This window comes from Varanus komodoensis, unplaced genomic scaffold, assembly GCF_004798865.1.
Source record: "Varanus komodoensis strain SLA01 unplaced genomic scaffold, ASM479886v1 scaffold29_1, whole genome shotgun sequence".
NCBI lineage: Eukaryota > Metazoa > Chordata > Lepidosauria > Squamata > Varanidae > Varanus > Varanus komodoensis.
Genome location: NW_025335759.1, coordinates 3,324,335 through 3,345,388, shown reverse-complemented (window position 1 = coordinate 3,345,388; position 21,054 = coordinate 3,324,335). Strand labels below are relative to the sequence as shown.

The 21,054-nt window shown below is 47.7% G+C and overlaps 1 protein-coding gene across 1 annotated transcript in view; it reads right to left on the bottom strand.

Moving 5' to 3' along the window:
- Positions 1 to 357: 357 nt before the first annotated feature.
- NKAIN1 (sodium/potassium transporting ATPase interacting 1) overlaps positions 358 to 21,054 on the bottom strand; it is a 43,588-nt gene continuing 22,891 nt past the window's right edge. Inside the window, exons 2-7 of the mRNA XM_044435026.1 lie at positions 10,951 to 11,088; positions 8,391 to 8,471; positions 6,689 to 6,886; positions 5,158 to 5,218; positions 2,068 to 2,149; positions 358 to 891 (exon numbers count right to left, since the gene is read on the bottom strand). Of these exons, the coding sequence (XP_044290961.1) occupies positions 882 to 891; positions 2,068 to 2,149; positions 5,158 to 5,218; positions 6,689 to 6,886; positions 8,391 to 8,471; positions 10,951 to 11,010 (492 nt within the window). The 5' untranslated portion in view covers positions 11,011 to 11,088 and the 3' untranslated portion in view covers positions 358 to 881. The remainder of the gene's footprint in view (positions 892 to 2,067; positions 2,150 to 5,157; positions 5,219 to 6,688; positions 6,887 to 8,390; positions 8,472 to 10,950; positions 11,089 to 21,054) is intronic.

Here is a 21,054-nt window from a genome sequence, read left to right as displayed (position 1 = left end):
CATGTGTCAGAATGTGCATGTACTTTATGGTTAAAGAATTATCTGACAGCGTTGGGCGGCTTGTTTTAACTGATGCTCATTTAAGTCGAGATTGGGGAGCCTTTGTTTTGCTTTCAAGGGGTGCATGCTGGTGACGGCAAAGCTAAAAATGCCACCCATTTCTCTCTCTCTTTCTCTCTCTGTTTTCCCTGTCTCCATGCAGCAACCTTGCAGAGAAAGATCATTCTTGCCTAGGGATGCGTGATCATTCATGGCGCAGAATTTAGCACAATCCACTTTCCCCCCCCCCCGACATGGGATAGAAAGAATGGAAGGGAAACGGATTCCAGAACCCTTCCTTTCCAGGTGTCACGTCAGGTTTCACACTTTATTGTAGAGTATTGCAATGCACGGATCACCACATTGCAAAGCCATTTGCTCAGAAGCAAATGAGACAATAGGAAATGACTTTAAAAAAAAAAACCTGTCTTCCTTAGAAAGCACTTCTCCTTCTCTCTTTGTAGCACAATGTCACCCTCGCTGGAGGTTCTTTCTTTGCTGGGGTTCCGAGCTGCACTACAAACACTGGCCAAGAGGTGGAGCATCGAGCTTCTTTTGGTTCCTCGGTCTCTGAGCCAAAACCGTCTGATCTTCTGGTACACTTAAGAAGAGACACTCTTTGCCGATGTTTCACACAGTGTGTGGAAACGCTGCGGCTGCCCAAACAAAGGAGTTAAAAAGGGGTGGGGAAGCAAGATGGAGTCACCGTGCTGGCCGCACCAACCCTCCGACAGAGATGTCCGCCACATGTTTTTGGGATGGCTTAGCATGTCGCGCATCCTGCTTGCCTTGCATTTTTGCAAATGTCCCCAGAGGCCAGTTCACTGTAGGTAAGGAAACAGTTACCCAGAGCTAAAAGGATAAAAATAAACAGACCAAAGGCATCAGGTTTAGTTCCAGACTGGGCATACAGCACAACAATTTCAAAATGATGATAAAGCTGCTTATGCCTGTTTCAGAATGAATGGAAAACCAAACTACATGGGGGCTCCGTTGGGTTTGCATTTCCATTAGTTTGGAAGCAAAGACAGAGAGGCACAAACAGGCACAGATGAGAATTCCGTTTGGAACTTAAATTGGTATCCATCAATTCCTCATATACAGATCCACTTTACTGTACAACACAAAGGATATGGCAAAAGGAATAGCACATCAAAAATGCTAATAACTGGGAAAGATTAAAAAAAGAAACAGATACAGTACAGTTTGGACCTGAGAGTCCCAGTTCCTCCAACATGCCAACAAAGTTTATTCTGATTTTCTTGCCTTTATTTCTCTTCCAAAAATATGAACTTGTGATTCACATCTTGCAGTCATTAGATATCTTGGCCTACAATGCCTACCAGCATAGCCAATGGTGAGGGATGATGGGAGTTGTAGGTCAAAACATTTGGAAGACCACCCTAGCCTTAAATGAACCAATATTAGAATTGCATTGGATCTATTATTATTATTATTATTATTATTATTATTATTATTATTATTATTATTACATTTCTATGCCGCCCCTTGCCGAAGCCTCGGGGTGGCTTACAACACAATAAAATACAATAAAATACAAAAAATAACAATATAAAATTAAAATTAACAATATAAAATAAATATAAAATATAAAAATATAAAAAATATATTATCACACTGCATTTATCTCTTCCCCATATAGCACCTCTGGAGGTTGCCAGGGTGCCTAATCCCAGTACAGGCTGATCTACCCAAGAGCAGATCCTACAGATGGGTGCTGTTGTCACTTCCCATGGGCAGCAGGCTGGCCTTTTTGAAAACAGGATGATGGGATAGATGGTCTAGTAATGGAAGTTCAGAGGATCGTATCTGCCTTGGAACAGGCACACCCATATATAGATAGCCAGTGGTGTGAGAGGGAAAAAGGGCCACCGTTTGGGGAAGGAGACATGTGCTGCCATTCCTTCCATCTTTCAGGGGAGAAGGGCCAGGAAAGGGTAGTTTTCGATAGCCCCATAAGCTGCTCTAGAAGCACCCCAGATTCCCAAGTATGTGAAAGATACTCACGTGTACAAAGGCTGTAGCTGCAAATGTGACATCTTTTGGGGTGCCTGGTAGCCATATGAATCAAACCCTCCAATGAAATCAACTGCGGGGAGAGGAGAGAAGGTGAGAAGTAATTGCTCTCTATCCAGCAGCTCAGTTGCAAGAGACAAAGACTGTGCAAAGGAGGTTTCCTCGATTGGGGGCAGGAAAACTTCAGGCAAGCCTGAACTGCTTTGGGCTTTTTTCTTTTGCTTATCTAGAATGCCAGCATCTACCCACCAAAGCCAGATGCTAATGACATGCAGCTGAAATTCAGGAACAGGGTGTCTCTGAACACATTCTGAGCCCAAGGCTTGTTTTCAGTACCAGAACTGGAGTGAGTTGGCAGGACTTACCCCCAGATTGCTTCACTAAACTGGTCGCTTTATTTATTTATTATATTTATATCCTAGCATTTTTCTTTTCAAGAAGCATAAGGCAGTTTACAGAATTCTCCTCTTTCACTCAATCTTATCCTCACAACAACAAGCCTGTGAAGTAGGCTGGGCTGAGAGGCAGTGACTGGCCCAAAGCCACCTGGTGAGCTCCATGGCTGAGTGGGGACTAGAATCTGGACTAGAATCTCCTGAGTCCCGGTCCTGTGCTCTTAGCCTGTGCCCCACTGGCTTTATATGACATTTCAATATGCCATTGTATGCTATAGCTCTATGCCTTGTCTTGTGAACCAGCCAGAGGGCTTTGTCTAATGGGCAGCACAGAATTAGGAATGAATGTCGCAGCCATGCAGAACCTCTTTCAGCCCAAGGGCCAAATTCCTTTCTGGAGACGTTCTTGGGGGCTTTATTTGAGTGGTGGGCAGAACATAAAGCAAAAGGGATGGGGCAAAAATACCAACTCAGATCTCCCACTGCCAAGAATTGAAGCTCAGCAGAGGCGTTTTAACCTTTGGGGTGCAGGGAGAAGCTGCACAAAAGCCAAGGAACCACCAAATGATCTGTGAAAAGGGATCGGGCCAGGGGAAGGGGGAGCTCCTGAAGAGCTGGATTTGGGACCCCCAGAAGGGCAGGTCTGCCACCTAGGCTGAGGTGCCACACTCTTACAAGACCATCACAAGAGAAAACATCAGCCAGGCTCTCATCCAATCGAGCCGTTTTGCAATGAAATTGTAGAAGGCATCAGAGCCTCCCCTTAATAACAACAGGCAGAGCCATCATATAACACCTGCCCAGTCCATTCTACATAGTGCCTAGCAGAACATACTGCGACTCTTTAACAGCACGCCCATTTTCGTGCTTTTCCATTATGCATCGCGTAAGGCATTCAAATGTGCTTTTGAATACACTTTCAATATTAATCTTGCCACAGCTGAAGCTGAGCCTTATCTTTTTAATGGAGTGTCTTATTAGATTTGGAAATAAACGAATAAATGTCTCTCACACACACACACACCGAGTTCCCTGTTAGAAGCACAGGCCTTTGTGTCATTCATCCAAGCTCTATGTTTCAGGATAGGATTGAGCCTATAGTTCACTGCTCTCTAAATCGTTTCCCTTTCCTTGTTTCATGTGTAAATATTATTAATGAATAGCAGTTGGTCTGTGTCAAATAATGCAGCTTGGAAGTCATCAGGCGAACACACAGCACAATTCTCAACAAGGGATAGACAGTGTCCTGTTTGTGTATCAAAGTTTGAATTTTCCAATATATCTGCCTGGAAAATGATCATGACATGCACCCTGGGCAGAAATGGTGATTCGTCTGCAGCAATACTTTAGATCTCATTATGCAAAAGGAGACATTTATTTTCTTTAACACTGACCATCACGTGAGCTGCCTTACACTCCTTAAGGAAAAATACCATTAATTTATCCTGCCAAGCCAGTTTATTTTGTGGTGCATTTTCCTGTCTTCGCTCTAGCCTGCCTTGAGCACCATTGCAGCTGAAATGAAGCCAGCATGGCACACCTGCTACGGCGCTAGACTGGGTCTTGGGAGATCGGGGTCCTAGTCCCCCACTCGGCCATCAAGGTCACGGGGTAACTCTGGGCCAGTCACTGACGGCCATTCCTACCTTACAGGGCAGTAGTTGTGAGGATGAAATGGAGAAGAGGAGGAGATTAATAAGCTGCTGTGGGTTTTGCAGGGACTGGGCCCACTCTTCATTCAGGAGAGACTTCCAAGGTGATGGAGACTGACTCAGACAAAGAGGAGGGAACAGAATTCACAGCTGAATGCCCAGGCCGGTGGAATCAGAGATGAGCCAGGCAGATGCTGAGAAGCAGACCATTTTAAAATCTGCTGGAAGGTTTAGCAAGCATGCTGGTTGGGGTGGCCGAGGGAACTGGCATCATTAATCCGAGGATGCAACATCAGGTCAAGAGAGTGTAGACGCAACTCGCCCTTAAACAGAGGATCCAAGCAAGCAAGGAAGAGGCGGTTTGCTCTTCTCAGTTTGGAAGGGAGAGGGGGATATAGCTTGGAGTCAACTCCTTACCATTAAGGCCTATTTCCTTAATGGACACTCTTCTGACTTGGCTACTTTCCCTTGCTTTTGGCTTCCGCAATACTCTTGTTTTATAGAGCGGAGCTAAGTTCTGTCAAAACTCTTTGCAGGTAGAGTGGATGGTAGTACAAACACTCTATTGAAAAACTGAAAACATTTACATAATTAAAGAGTTTACAGGCTTAAGTGCAGAAGTCTGGAATTCAATTTTGCAGAAGCTCCCGGGGGGAGGGTGCATAACCAGAGGCGGGTAGGTCCATAAGCAGAAAGGGCAGGCTGGAGAACAGCAACCTATTCTGGCTCAAAGCGCCTACTGCCAGGATCTGAGCTTTGGCAGAGGCAGTTCAACCTTTCAGAAGCGGGGGTGGGGGGCGTTCAAAGGTCAGGAGATCACCAAATGACTGGTGGTCAGGGGAAAGGGCTACAGCCACAGAAAGGGGGCATGGCCTGGGATCCCAATCCACCGGTCGAGATTGGGAATCCCAGGGGAGCCAGAATTTCTCTATCCCTGGTATAAGCAAGTCCACCTGAACAGTCTGTGTGACAAATACATCACCCACCAAATACATCACCCATCATTTCAGCAGAGCCGTGGCCCAGACACTTACAGCTGTCTTCTTCTTCCATGAACACTTTGCTCACATAGCAGGCATAAACAAATCCAAAGAGCTTCAAAAGAGAAATAAAAGTAATGACAAATTAAAAATAGGGATTCGACAGCAAGGAAACAGCAACGGTTTTGCATCAGAAATTTTCCTGAGGAGGCAGAATAAGGAAGAAAACACAGAAGGCCAGATTTGGGCTAGGGATCAGGAAAAAGTTCCTGATCGTTGGAGCAGTATGAGAACAGAACAAATGAGCGAAGGAGGTGGTGGACTCTTCCAGGCTAGAAGCATTCAGGATGCAACTGGCCAGGCATCTGAGGGAGATGATTTAACTGGAAGTCCTGCGCTGAGCAGGGGGTTGGACCCAACGGCCCTCTGGCCCCTTCCAACTATCCTATGATTCTATGAAAGTGCACACCTATACAAATCCTTACTGGGCAGTAAGACTGCACACAGTGGGACTGACTTCTGAGTAGACCTGCACAGGGTTGTACATTTTTATCTAGCCTAGCAAGTGTTGGCCTGGGACATGGAGATCCAGACTCTAGTCCCCACTTTGACATGAAGCCCCTTGGGTAAGTCTAGGTCAAATTAAGCAGGATGTTTGTCACATAGATCCATTGATTCCAGCATTCTGTTCATGTGGTGATCAACCAGCTACTCACGGGAAAGCCAATGCATTCTCCTGCCCATGTTCCCCAGCCACTGGTGACACAGTCATAGTGCCTTTGATAATGAAGGCAGCATAGAGTCATTCAGGACTAGTTGCCCTGAATTTGCCTCCTTGCATTTGTCTGGTCCCCTTCTAAAGCCATCTAAACTGCATTTCCAGAAGGGACAGAGCCAAGCAGAGCTGAGCAAAGCTAAGCTGAGCAGGCACGTAGGGGAGAGGGAGAGACGCGACAAGCTTTGCCCACACCTTCATTGTGGTGGACCTTCTCTTCTGAACGCTGCAGGACAAAGGCTCCAAACTGGTGCCACTGAGGGTTTTCCTCCCCATGTGAATAGCCAGTGGAGATGGCTGTGGCCTGAACCTGATCCAATTTTTTAAAAAAGCTGCATCTCATGGTCCAGGTTCTCCCCCAAGACTAGAACTACTATGTTTCTGTGCCGCCCAACTGGCAAATAATGTTTCCATACCACTCAACCAGCACCTCCAGGCTCACCGTCCCAGAGACAAGCTGCTGGGGCTTTCCATTTGACGCTTGCTGCAGAGAAGGCATGCAAGTGCTACGATGCCACACCAGAAAGCTGTCAATAAACACCTGCTTCCTTGCACAGGTTTGTGCCTGCAAAGCTTAATATGGGTGCTCCGTGACATTTTGAAATGATCAGGGGGTAGTTGCACAAAGGCCTCTGGTCTCCTGGGCCTCAAGAGAAGCAGGAGCAAAGCGTTCTTTGTAAGGCTGGCATTGATGGGGGGTGAATGTCGCTCCGAGAGTGGGCAGAATCACCCGCAGCACCTCGGTGACTTTTTGAAGGTCGCTGTGGGGGACGACTCAGCTGTGGCTGGATGGGTGCTGCTGCGACCTACCGCAAGGAAGATCTGCGTTGCGCTGCTCACCACCTCGATGTACTGATAATCCAGCAGGCACCCCGTGACCGTGATGACATGGTGGTCCTCAAGGGCCAGGTTGGAGTTGATCACGGGAGTCACCAGGCAGCCGGGGCCGTTCTCCATCCACCACGAGCGATGCAGCGATGTGTTGAATGTCATGATGAAGTCTCGGTCCTAAGGAAAACGGGACACGGCAAGGTAAACTCGGGTTTTGGTGATGGAGTGGGAGGGTGTCCAAAGCAGGGTAATGGCGCGCTTTCCAGATGCTTTGGACTACAACTCCCATCTGCCCCAGCCAGCAGGGCCAATGCTCAGCGACTGTGGGGATTGTGGTCCAAAGCATCTGGAGCACTCCAGGCTGTTCTGCAGGCAGGCTCTCACTATACAAACTACAGATTATAGAAACTGCATTGGATCGCCGTGGAAGCAGGGGCCAATTTAAAGCACTTGTTTTGACATATAAAGCCCTAAACAGCTTAGGACCTGGTTACCTAAAGGACTGCCTTCTCCTGTATATCCCTACCTGCCCATTAAGCCCTGGGTTAGGTTTCTTCTGTGCAAGAAGAAACCGAATCAAATATTTCAGAAGCCTGAACACCTGGTGTTGTGTTCTACTTTGGCATTTTCAATAACCTTGTTAAGAAAAATGAGTGTTAAGTAGTACCTGAGTTGCAAGCATTTCCATGGACACAGAATGCCAGCTGCAATGTACCGTAAGTAATATACAGGCAGGACTATGCAATACAGTGTTGCACTCTGGAATGCTCCTGTCCAGGGTACCAGCCAGCCAGCCATGCCCTATTCCAGGAATACTCCTTTCCCTTCCCTTCCCTTCCCTTCCCTTCCCTTCCCTTCCCTTCCCACTCCCACAAAAGCGAGCCAGCATCCCATGGTCACTGAACCCACACAGTCTGCATTGGTCAACTTTGGGGGTTCTACTCTTCCCATCAGATCTCTCCAAAATACGTCTTTGCAGAAACATCAGAGTTTCCTCATGTCTTCTCATACCATCCATCAGTGTAGGAGGGGCAGAGAGCCTTCAGATTTCAAGAAAAGTACCTCTGCACATACTGGAGCCCAGAGCACATCAGAGAGCCAGTATTCTGTGTTGCTACAGAGCCCATTTTAGAACCATGCCTGGCTGGTCCAGGCATCTTTCTTCCCTTCCACCCCACCATCACTCTTGTTCCCTAGCAGAATGACCCAGCCCTCCCCCGAAGGCGAGAGATTTACAAAACCACAGTGGAAAGTCACCAGGGTGATCCATTTCTGTCTCCCCAGTATATGGGCAGCATATTTCAATCCGGAGATTGCACTGTTCTTTGTGTCCCATTAAAGGGAAGTAAAGTGTCCCTTTCAGGGAGAGGTGCACACATCCTGAAAATATAAAGGAACCGCAGCCCCTTGATTTATACCGCAGGGCATCGTTTCGGCAGCCCTGATGGGCCCATTCACTCAGCAGCATCGGCCCCAGGGAGGATGGTGGGAGAGAAAGAAATGAAAGACATTTCAAAACAGCTGTGGCATCTTCATAACACCCCACTCGCCCCCTGAACTCTTCTCTCTATCTGACGGAGCCATCGCGGCACAGAGATGATGAATGGGAATCCTCCAATTGTCAGGTGGATCAGTGGTTCGAGAAGGGCACACGCTTGGTGCAATAACAGAGGCAAATTACCTGTGAAAGGTGTCCAACTTCCAGGTAAAAACAGATGATGAATGCATTCCATCCAACCCACAGCACGAGCCACACTGCATACTGGGAGGTGGGGTGGGGGGTGGGGGTGAGAAAAGAGGCAAGGAGGCAGTTAAAAACGTACTCCGAAAGGCCTGCAGGCAGCAGGAGAGGCCAAAGCCACATCCCATCACTTTATTACTCTGTGTTCAAAAGAAAACCAGCATCAGAGCTTCGCATTCACCAGGTTTACTCTTCCCTGCTTTGCCTAGCAAAATGCATCGCCTACAGTTTCACGCACAGAGGTGGCTGCTGAACAAAAGCTCACAGGAAGCTCCCTGAGGTGCTGGGACAGGCGCCCACTCCAGCCCGTGCCCACCCATCTCGCGTCCAAAACGCCACTCACACGTCCAAGAAGCATAAGAACATGGAGCAGATGTTGTTGTCATCGACAGCCTGTTGCAGTAATGACTGGGCACAATGTTGCCGCGTTTCCTGACAGATTCCCTGGTAGATCTTTTCTAACAGATGAAGCATTTTCTGACAGATGGGTAAATTCCAGCCACTGCTTTATTCACTGGATTGCTTTTATTGTAATCTCTTGTATTTTGTGGCTTTGCTTTCCACTGCTCCCGTCTCCATCCATGTGGAATGATTTGTGAATTGTGTACGAAAACAATGATTAATAAATCTTCACTGGAGACTGGTGGGGGAGGAAGATTTCCACAATGGGGAAAAGCTAAAGGACACTCCCCACACTTCCTGGCTGTCCTAATGAGTGTTGAAAGAGAGTAACGAGCTCGACACATGAACATGTGCTGGAGATATTGTAGAGAAGAGTGACTGTTCTGGGAACAGCAAAGGAAGAGAGTTGTTTTTCGCCCTCGCTGCTCCTCTTCTGCAACAGCTCTCTCGAATCGGGGTGGGGGGTAAAAATGCACGATGGAAGATGCAACCCCCTCCACCCTAACCCAGCAAAATTACTATAAACGCTCAAGAACATGAGCGAGTAGATCCCCACCTTCTTGAATGTTCAGCCCCCTTTGCTTTTTGTTACAATCCAGTAACATCCTAACCTTCTCAGACACTGACTCAGCTGCGGGATGCACACAGCTGGCTCACTTCTGGTTCCTGTAGAGCAGCCTTCCCCAGCCTTGTGCCTTCCAGGCACGTTCGGAGTACAGAACCCAGAACACCCAGTCAATGGCCCTGCTGGATGGGAGGGCTGGGGGCTGTGTCCCAAATGCCTCTGAAGGCCACCTGGCTGGGGAGGGCTGCTATAGCACCACCCTTCCCACACCCAGGCCTTGTTCAGGCTTGCAGTCTGTCCTCTGGGGGGGCATCAGAGTGGGGAATAGGCCATGCCAAGTAGCCCCACCCCACACTTCATGTAGCCCCTCCCCCTGATATCAGCCCACCAGGGCTGAGGCTCCTCGGTGCCCCCTACCTCAGCTCACATCCTGAGCATGAGTACACAAAGTCCTACAGCTCCCAGGATTTCCCAGCCAGACCTGCTGGTTGGGGAATGCTGGGAACTGCAGGGATTTTCTTCTTCTATTTCACCATACACATCCTAAGTGGTTCATTACATCTCTGCAGAAAGCTTCCTTTCTGTCTCTCAGTTCAGCTGCTTCCAACTTTCTAGGAGTCTGGAAACTTAACCGATACCTGTCAGGCCATTTGGGGTTTGTGTTGCTGGGGTTTTTTTTTAAACGAACGAATGAACAAACAAACTTAATTGGGATTAGCTTTCTGAGGAAAGCATTAACAAACCCTAGTTCTCAACTGCCCATGAGGAACCTAAAGAATAAGGTATGGCAACCCGTTCCTGTGTGCAAGGCAGCTGGATCCAGGCTGGGTCTAGAACAGACCAAAGTACAGTGAATTCGCCCTCTACTGTTAACTCTCTTCAGCGACAAACTTGAAGGAAAACTGAAACTAAGACTGTGATTATGGCTTCATTTTTTGCAAAAAGGTGCATTATTTCTTCCCTTATGCTTGAGAAGTCAGAAGTGTTTGCGTAAGACCTGGTACCTCGTCTACTGCTTGTGGTTGCTTTGTGCTAAGCCATAATGTCAAAACTGGCTTGTTTCCCCACAGTGAAAACAGTAAAGGGAGAGGGACTACCGGTGAATGACAATATTGTGAACAGGAGGACTTTAACACTGCAAGTAGTCGAGTTTAAGAACATGTAGAATGAATGGATGGATTTGAATGGCGTCCCAATTACTAGAAAAGTCTCTGGGCAGCCATTGGTCTTTCAGGACAAATGGTCCTGAAAAATATATATGACACACACAGGAAGCTATTATGAAGACATGGTGGAAGACATTCTTTAGAGCTTGTTATTCCAGAAAATTTTCCGGTTCTACTTTTCCAGAAAGCCCACAACACTGACTGCCAGCCAGCGGGAGCCTTTTGCCAGTCCTGACTGGTCGTCCGGCCCTTCTTAAGGCATTACTGGTCCCACAAACCACACTGTCAGAGCCCCTTCCAAACTCTGTCCTGGAAGAGAAATCATGCTGACTCAAGACAGGGATACCTTGGCCTACTTGGTACCTACCAGTACGAGGTATTTGGATCTGTATTGGATGGTGCCAAAGACACCCAGGATGACAGCCATTATATGCAAAAAATTAGCCAGGATGGGCACCCACTGATAACCCAGAAAGTCAAATATCTGTCTTTCCAGAGCAGCTACCTGTAAGAGCACAGAAAAAACAGCAGAAGATTAGTCATTCCACAGCATCTTGCAGAAATGTTCTTTTGGAAGTAGCAAAGCGTATCACATATACATAACAAGAAAACCCAAAGATGATTACTTCCAACAGACAGAGCTGTTGGCATGAGTTGGTTGGTGTCGGATGACTATATCAGGAAGGATTTGTTTGGAATAATCACCTGCTGAAGAGAAGGGAACAAAAAATATGTGCACTCAGGGAAGCGACAAATGTGTTAAGGACCACAGATTGCAAGCAGTCCCCAAATTACAGAAGGGCAAAGGAAGCTTAGTGCTTCCTACTACTTGAGAAGGTCCCCTGAGCTACTCGTTTTAAAATACGAGTGCTGAAGCACTTTCAACTAGAGGGCCAAATTCCATTCCAAAGAGATTTTGGGGGCTGCAAACCACTCATGGATGGAACCAAAGGCAACAGAGACAGGGTCAAAATACCAAAAATACCAGCATTATTGTAGCTCAAGGCTCTTACTGCCACTCACTAAGCCTTAGGAGAGCATTTCAGATTTTCAGAAGATTGCAGGGTCAATCCGCAGAATCAAAAGGCAGGACTAGAAGAAATTCCAGTCTGCTACCCCAGAGAGTAGCAGCCAGACAGTGCTGACCATACTGGACTAGATAAGCTGACAGTGTGACTCAACAGAAGCATCAAAAGAAATGCTAAATCATATAGGCTTGACATTAACACTTTATAAAATAATTTGGAAACTAGCAGGCATCCCATCCAAAGCACAGAAGAGGGGTGAAAAAGGCAACTCAATCAGCGTGTCTCATTTATCAATATACATGGTACAAATCGGAACAAACATCAGACCTTGCCAATGACTCCCAATCAAGACAAAGGAAGATGCATACAAGAAGCAGGGGGAGAGTGAAATTTGCAGCAGAATTAATAACAGCAATCCCAAGGGTGAAGGTGACCAAGGAGGCAGATGATTAAACAAATACTACAATACCGAATGTGTGCAATAAACACACAAGTTTTGACATGTTTTGGAACAAAGTTTTGACATTTTGGCAGAGACAGTAAGAGCAGAAGCAGCAATGCAAGCAAAGCAGCAGGACCTTTTCCGTGGTGGCACAAGTGATTCTTAAACATCCACCCTCAAAGTCCCGACAGCCTCCCCCAAACTGGTGCCTTCCAAATGTTTTGGACCTCAAAGCCCATCAGTCCAGACAGCAGGGCTAATGGGTCAGGAATGCCGTGACTTGCAACCTGACTTATATGGGAGCTGCTAGGCTAGGAAAGCTCTAGAGACTCTTCCTGAAGCACATACAGTGCTGCTTATTGCTGGTTTATGCGATTCTCCTTCCTGGTTGTGCTGTAATGCTCGGGAAGTAGGCGTCTCACTTCTGCTTCACTGTTAAGCAGCCACACTAGTATGTTCACTGCTTTGAGTTCATTCACTGAAAAGGAAAACTGGAATACAGTACCTTTATTTCTAAAACGTATTGAAAAACCAGAGACTCCTTTACATGGGCAGCCTTGCCTGAGCTCCTTCCCTTCTGGTGTGCTGCACTACCGCTCCCATCAGTCTATCTGCGGACCATGGGTGTTGCTGTCCATAACACCTGGCAGGCACCAGGCTGGAGAAAGCATGTTCTGGTGGCAGTGCCCTGCGTAATTGCGGGTGGGGGGCATATGGTGTGGAGGTCCGTGTTCAATAGGCCCATTAAGAGCCTAATTAGCCTAATCTAGAAGGTGAAGCTGCTGCCCCAGTGATTTATGGTTGGCTGTCAAGCTGCTCTGCTGCAGGAGACTGGCTTGGGTGAAGGGAGGGGGGCAGAGAGACAGGCACACGCAAGCTTCAAGTCCTGAAGGGAGCTCCTTTGGTGCACTGTGAGCAACAAAGCCCCCTTTCCATTCGTGAGCCACAACCATCCCTCCAGAGGAGCGCCTGTCTCTCAAAGGAGCTGGGCCCCTTGTTCTTCCAGAATCCCAGGCTGCCACTAGAGGGCATACCTGCTCAAAGACTATCCCACTTTCTCGACAGATGGAGCTCTCCCAAGATTAAGGCTCTCCATTGAGTAAACAGGTTTAGGTGAATTAAATATCTGGCTTTTCACTGATTCATGGCTCTGCTGGTTGATCAATTGTTGCATGTACATCCTGCCTTTCCTCCACAATGGAACTCCAAGTGGGATCCATGAGATTCCCAGGCAGTACTTCCAATGCAGAGCTGCTTAGCTTCAGCACCATGGTTCATGCATCTTAGAACCACACTCTGGGAAACTAACTCCCCTCCAAATGTCTTCAGCATGTGGGGAATCCAAAGGAAGATCTACACATGCATCTCCAGATGACCTACAGGGCTGAAGAACACCTTCCCGTCCAGCCACTTCTACTTTACTGCACTAAAGTTGCACGTAGCATGTGATTCAAGAAATGAGGCCCGAGTCTGCATTGTTGCACAACAGAATAGGCTAAGAACTCTCCCTTGAGAGAACAGGTGCTGCCATAGCATGGACAGAGCACGTGGGAGGGCCAAGGCGGATGGATCTCTGTGAGGCTTGGGTTCACTGGCCCGCATACCTGCCCAACGGATGTAAGGCTCAGTCCATGGGAGAAAAGCAAGCAGCACGCGTGAGTGGCTTGTCCGCAGCCCTCTCACTTGCCCTCCCTCCTTCAACGGCCTCCCTTCATTATGCCCCCATCATGGCACGTCCCAACTGCTGTCACGATAATGAAATGCTGCTCTACCAGAACAGAACCAGCACTGCGTTGATGAACTCTGGTTCGTCAGAAAATGAGTAAGTCAGGATGAAATGGCCCTAAACACTCATTAGCGGAGGTGTGAATTTAATTACATAGCACTGGCAGCAGAAGGGTGGTGCGAGGATCTGCAGGCTTGGGAAAGCGACTCGTCTCTCATTGTTCATTCACTTGCAAGCCTGCGACGGTTCCCACACCAGGCACATCAATGTCTCACCACTCAGGTTCGCAATGCGTCATCGTGGTGCAGCTGCACCTGTGAACAGAGTCTGGTGGAAAGCCGCATCAGGGCTGCCTTCCCAACATGGCCCCTTCCAAATGCTTTGGACTACAATCCCAGTATTCCCGACCATTGGCTATGCTGCCTAGGGATGAGGGGACACGAAGGCCAAAACCTCTGGAGAGCATCACCCGGGAAGGCTGTCTTGGGAGCCACACAGGGCACTGTGGGTCATGGTGTGTGAACCTCCACAGAAATTCCATCTGAGGGATCCAAAGCTGCTTTGAATGCTGTCTTCTTAGTAGAATACAAATCAACTAAGGGGGCACAGAGAGAATCTAAACCAGGAAAGGATTAAAAATTAGGCAAACTCAACACACAAAACTCAAATAGCCTCCTAAATGCCAACATATACTCTAAGGTTCATTTTAATGTTTACATGCATCAACCAGTGCTGAAAAACATCACAGCTGCGATCGCATGGATGTTAGGCACTGCCTAGAAAGCCATAGGAAAACCCGGAGTCCATATGAAGCCGCAGAGGAGTGCTCCAAGGTAGAAGCTGCAGCTCCAAATTCAGAGTCCCCACCTTCCCTTGCAGCTGGTACAATTCTTTCCGCATCTGCTGCACTTTGAGGGGGAATTCCAGAGGAAAGGGGAGGGTGGGGATCCACTAGGATCCACGGACTCCACCAGGAATCCCACCGGTGCTTTAGTCCCTCTCCCTCCTCCTCTTCCCCATCACGAAGAGAGGTAAAACACTTCAGACGGCCAACAATAGCTAAGTGTTTTGCGGGGTAAAGAAAGCACGGAAGACTTAAGTCTTCAGAAGCACGACTCAAAGCGTGTGGTTCTAAGGACTTAAGCCCGCCTTTCTTGACTGACTGGCATGGATGGCGCTCTGGAAGAAGGGCCACGGCTCCAAAGGCTCCAGGTGCCAGGTTCAGTCTGCGGCAGCTCCAGGTAAAGGTGGGCAGGTCTGCTGCCAGACAGTGCCCTCGGTGGTACCAGCTGCGCCGCATTACAGCCAGCCGGCCACTCTGCCGGGAACTCTGTGCCCATTTATATTCCATGCCCAAGCCATGGCTATTGCTCCACACCAGAGCAACCTTGAAATTAATTGTGCCCTGATGGACCATTATCCTTGAGCGCTGCTATTTCATTTGCCATATGCCTCAGGCGCAGTGGGGATTTCACTTAATTAAGCTGCACTGGAACTGACATTTCCAAACTAACGAACCTTCTGGAACCACCAGAAGAGAGGCCGCATGCCGTCTCGGCCTTGAGATCTCTGCTCTGCTGCAGCTGCAGCCCTCAAAACTGGCAGGGATTTGGGGAGGCGGTTGAGTGAGATGGAAGCGCACCACTCAGAGCTGGAGGAGGGTGGAATGCCAGCCCAGCAATTTCTCAGTCCTGTCCAGGACCGCAGATGGATGAGTGCACAAAGGAATAGGATGAGGAGTTGTTCCTATGCCGGTGACACCTCACTTCATTCCTCTGATCTCAGTCCCAGAGTCCTGGTGAAATTCTAATGTTTTAATACTGCATCTAGAGGCCAACGTAGGAGAAAAGAAGTCAAATGCCTCACATCTGTCCCCTCTTCTGGTTTTCCCCCAACCAAATGGCTCCTGGCAGTCTTCCGGCTTGGTGCTGCTGCCTTTGAAGGCCACCGCAGTTCAGAAGACCTCTCTCATTCGTGGTTTGATTATGGGTAAGGGGGGCAACCTGGCATGCATTGCTGAGATCTGGGTTCAGCACCAGCACCATCCTGAGGGCCAAGGAGGGGGAGCGTTCGCAGCCTCTGAGAATTCGACTTCCCTCTCTGGGGCTCCTGTTCCAATCTTGAGTGTCTGTACTGATCATGAGCTCCTGGTAACAAGGAGACCAGCTCTCTTTGTTGAATTCTGGCTATTGTTGTACAAGTTTCTGAGCATCAAGCAAGTACGAAGGCTGATCCCTCTCTCCTGTTCATTAACCAAAGCTTCCCTCATGACCCTTCTGTGAGTCAAGCCAGAAGAAGCAACACTGCGAAGGCTCCCTCTGGGCATCCAGTTGGGCTTTGCTCCAACTCTGGCGCTGAGCAGCACACTGGGGATCGCAGGCTCCCCACCGGCAGAGCCGGCCAATTCAGCATCCTGCCCTGTGGGTGCACCCTGGCACTTTGCCCTGGCTCAGGGAGCTCTGAGGCCACCTTCATTCCTACATCCCACCCTGGAGGCGGTGGCTTTTCCGCTCCCCCATGGGGGGATTGTGGTGGTGCTTCCACTGTCCTTGCACTAGTGTCCTCCTGTAGCAACTCCTGTCTGGTCTCAGGAGCTTGAGACTGACCATGCGGATGGACCATTGGACAAGCAATCTCATCATCCTCAGAATCATCATCCCTACGCGACCCGGGACTGAGCGCCTCATCTAGTCTAGCAGGATTCTTCTTACTTCCACTCAAGAATGTCCCGCTGAACTTGCTCCCAGGTGAGTGTGCATACCAGGGGTTGGCAGCTTCTGGAGGCCGGGGGCCCTGTTGCCCCCGAGAACCCACCAGTGACTGCATCCTGTTTCCTGCAGACTCGGAATTACCTCCACCACCAAGTTCGCTGCTGCAGCAGCAGCGGAAGAAATAGTGCAGAAAGAAACAAGGCACTCAGGGACTATAGTTGCATGCAGAATGACACTCCCGGGAAGTCTCCAGAAGGGCAATTCCACTTCCAAACAAAGCATGTATTCCCCGTGTGGCTTATTTCCTTCCAAAACTCTGCTCTTTTGTGTGCTTGTTTCTCTGCTGCTGGCATTGCAGTCACCCCAAATTCAGCAAGACTTCCATAACAGAGGTCTGGATACACACAGTGGCCGGCGAGTGGGTTCTGGGCTGCAATCTTACACACTGAGCTGGACAGCACATGCCAAATGAGCCTCCTGTGGCCCCCTGGGTTTTTCCCTGGGAACTGCAGCCCCGTCTCCATGAGGAAGAAAGCCAGATTATACATGTAATGTTGTAGTAATAACAGCAATGGTAATAATACATTGCATTTGTGTCCTACCTTCTTTCCTCTCGTGAGGAACCCAAGGTGGCTAACAGAGACCTCCTCCACTCTGCTACATCCTCACAACAACAACTCTGTGAGGTGGCTTGGGCTGAGAGTGAGGGACTAGCCCAAAGCTACCCACTGAGCTTCGTGGTAGGGCAGGGTTAGAACCCCAGGTCCCCATTTCAACCCTCTCACCACCAGTTCTCTGCAGAAAAGAGGGCAGGATGATTTTGGAAAGCTCCCTTATCCTTGACCACTCTGGCTCCCCAGTGCAGCACGGATGGTGTCAGTCTGCAAGTCCTACCATCCCCACCCACCATGGTCAGAGATGATGGAAGTTGTGGTCCAACCATTAGGAGGGAGCCAGATTGGAGAAAGTCGACCTACACCGAAGCCACAGCTAAATGTTTGGAAGAGCGCATAATTCTCTGGAGATGCCAACATTTGCCACATGGGAAACTCCAGAGACTTCACTGGGCACATAAACCAAGGAGAAGAACTTACTGCCCCTCAGTTTTTGCTCCCAACATGCTAGTACAGGCTGCAAACCAGTTTATCATAGCAGGAAATTAGGTTTGTCTGGTATGATTTGCTCTTAATAAATGTAGTGCAGCTGGTGGTAATAACTGTTCTGTTCCTCCAGGGTGATTGCCAGTTAATTGTTTTATTATTTGCTCTATTATGATTTTCCCCTACAATTAAATGTCATACAGTTGCACATGCTTTATTGCTGCGCTTGAGAAATGTTTGCCAGCCAGAATGTCAACGTCCAGTTCAATAGCTCTGTTTGACCCACAAAGGCACACGGGCAGAAGACGATGCTACTGACAAACCCGAGGAATCTGAAACCGTAAAACAACTGTAGGCAACTTGTGGCCCCATCTAATATTTTGGACTACAATGCCCATCATGTCATACCATTGGCTATGGCCAGTGGGAGTTGTAATTCGAAACATCTGGAGGAGAACGGAGTGCCAGCCCTGCCTCACAAATGGAGGGCATGCCAATTTGTGCTCTTTTTTTTTTAAATTGCGCCTAAGAGTCTTCAAATGGTAAGCAACCTGCCTGCATACTGAGCATTGTCACAGCGAGGCAGTCTGGATGGAAAGAGACAGTCTGATTACTTAATTTGATTTAAATTGAGATGTCTATATTTCCTGATTATCGCTTTCTTTAGTAACTGCATTTAAGCTGCTGACAATTAGCCTTCACTTAAACTGCAGGTGAAGATTTCCGCACACGAATACTAATGCATCCAAGTATTAACACAGTGGCCATCAGATAAGCTCTGAAAAGCAAACCACAGTGACTCTCCAAGGCAGGTCAAAGCAGACACAAAATTACGCCAGACACTAATTTATACTACTGGACCAGCTTTAAAATTTTGCGGGGAGATTTTGGTTGATCATGGTTAATTGATCATGAAGTTAATTTCCTGGGGAATGGGCTTTCTGTTATTGGAGGTCTTCAAGCAGAGGCTTAATCAAATTTCCTGGGATGCTCTACGTTGGGTGAGGAGCCGACTCAACTGGATGATACACAAGACCGCAAACAACTCAATGTTTCTGTGGAGTAACAAGCTGGCCTCATAGCCTGTACTATTCAAGATCCTTCCACATCACTAGGAAAAATGACTTATCTGGTATGGCAACATTTCAGGTTACAAACATTGCAAATATTTGTCAAACTATTTGGCTCTTACTGGACTGCAAACACCTGACCGTGGCCATGTTCACATGTAACACAAATGCATAATTTAGTGCCACATGTGTGGGCATAGGATGCACCCATATCCCCTGCTCCCTTTTTCACGTGACCAGAGAGTCAAACAGTTCTGCTGGACTACCGATCTGCAGAAAATAAGCTTGGCAATAAATAATAAGATGGGATTCCATTTTGCTTTAGCAAGTTTTTGGTCTGACATTATATGCAGAAATCACTGATGTGAAAGGTTGCTGAAGAAGCTAGCAAAATAACCCAGGATTTGTTGTTGGCAAATTTGCAACTATTAGAGCTTCTTTTAAACCGTAACTCCTGGCTTACTTATAAAGCCAAGTCAGAAATCTGCAAAAGGGAAAGTGAATTCTGATTTCTTCCTAGTGATTCCAAGGGAAGGGGAAAGGAAGGGAAGCATGTGAGCCCAAGACCTCACATGGGCAATTTTTGCTCAAGCATACAGCACTAAACCTGGGGTGAATTGTGGGCTAAGTCCATCCTGTAGGCCAGTGGTGGCAAACCTATGGCGCTTGTGCTGCAGCAGTCACGCAGAGCCCTCTCTGTCGGCACGCAAGCCAAGTCGCCCCAGCATCGCCCCAGCAGCTGAGCATCGGATATCAGCACACACAGGGGCCATGCGCAAGCTCAGAAAGGAGTAGCGGCACCAGGTGATGATGTCATGAGCCGCAACTCATTAGCTGCGACTCATCCGAGCTTTTGCATGGCCAGTCAGTGCACTGCCGAGGGAGAGGGAGAGGGAGGGGGGAGATTTGCTTGAACTGGCTGTGAGTTGTTTTTATTACACTAAAACCTCAGTATTCAGGTTTTATTGCAGTGTTGGCACTTTGCGATAAATAAGTGGGTTTTGGGTTGCAGTTTGGGCACTCAGCCTCTAAAAGGTTCGCCATCACTGCTCTAGGTTTTTCTCACATCCCATCCCTCATTCCCCGAACCGTCCTCCTTTTCCTTCTCTGCCAATTGTTTGGTGGTTTCCGGTTTCTGCAGAGTTTACTCCCATTTAAAATGGCTGAAACGACCCTCCTAGGGCTTAGTTACTACCTGTAAGCTAAACCTTTCTCTGCTTTTGAAACCAACCCCATCACCTCTGGCCTTTCCTACTCCTGGAAGCTTCTCCAGTTTCTCTGAAACTGAAGCTCAAACCGCTGAGCTGCAAGGAGGTTCCCCATGTTCCAGTTTAGCTTAACATGCAGATGTGGCTGGTGAGATTTGTTGAAAACATTTCTAAAGTGGTTAATTCCCTTTTTTTATTGTCATAAAGGGAGAAGTGAAAATTTAGTTTAATACAAATTTTGTCATTAGGGCAGATAAGGACCAATGAACTGAACATTTCACTTAAAAGATCTGCTGCTGTTGATATAATTACGGTGCCTTAATACATTCTGCAGGTACTGTTTCCCTTTTTGGTTTGCAAACTAAGTTTAGTTCTTACAAAAGAAAAAGATCTAGGATTACAGGTAATCCTCCTGCTATACTCCATTGAGTAAATAGTTCTTGTAATCTTAAAGATCAACAGAAGAAATATTTGAAGAAAGACAATCAAGCAGTTCTGGATTGATGACCTGTAATGAATTTCATCTCACATCAGAAGCAGTCTGGTTAAAAAAAAATGAGTTCTGGAAAAATCATTTAAAATACAGCATAAACTTCATGTATGACTTAGTATCCCAGTATCTTCATCCATTTTATCTCTTTTTCCCTATAAGGCAGTATAACTACATCCTCATAAAAGTCACAATTTTTAATAAGCCTGCATCTAACTAGAATTTTTAAAGTGTATAAATAAGTGATTATGGTTTCTTGTTTTAAAAAATGATGAAACGAGTAGAAAAATGGGATCCAGTCTGGATGCTCACAGCTCCCCAAACAGGAAGGTTTGCAGGTATCCTAAGCAGGGTGGAAGTGGCACAGAGGAGTTACCTGCCCACTCCTCTCATCCTGAAAAGGATTCAGAGCACAGGCCAGGCCAGAGCCAGGATGCTTCGATTCATGGCAGCACCTGTTTCCTCCTCTTCCAGCTGCTCCATCTCCGAGGTCACTTTTGCAACTTCAGAGATGCAGCCAGCATGGTCATCTGTGAGGGGCAGATAAGCCCCAAGCCTCAACTGAACAGTTGGAGCACTTTTCTGGCCTTGTACCTTGGCTTCCAAAAATTGAATATGCTAGAGAGCATATCCTGATGACCAGCTAGAGAGCTAGATGCCCTGATCAAGTGTAGGAAGGGGAAGTGAGAAAACCAA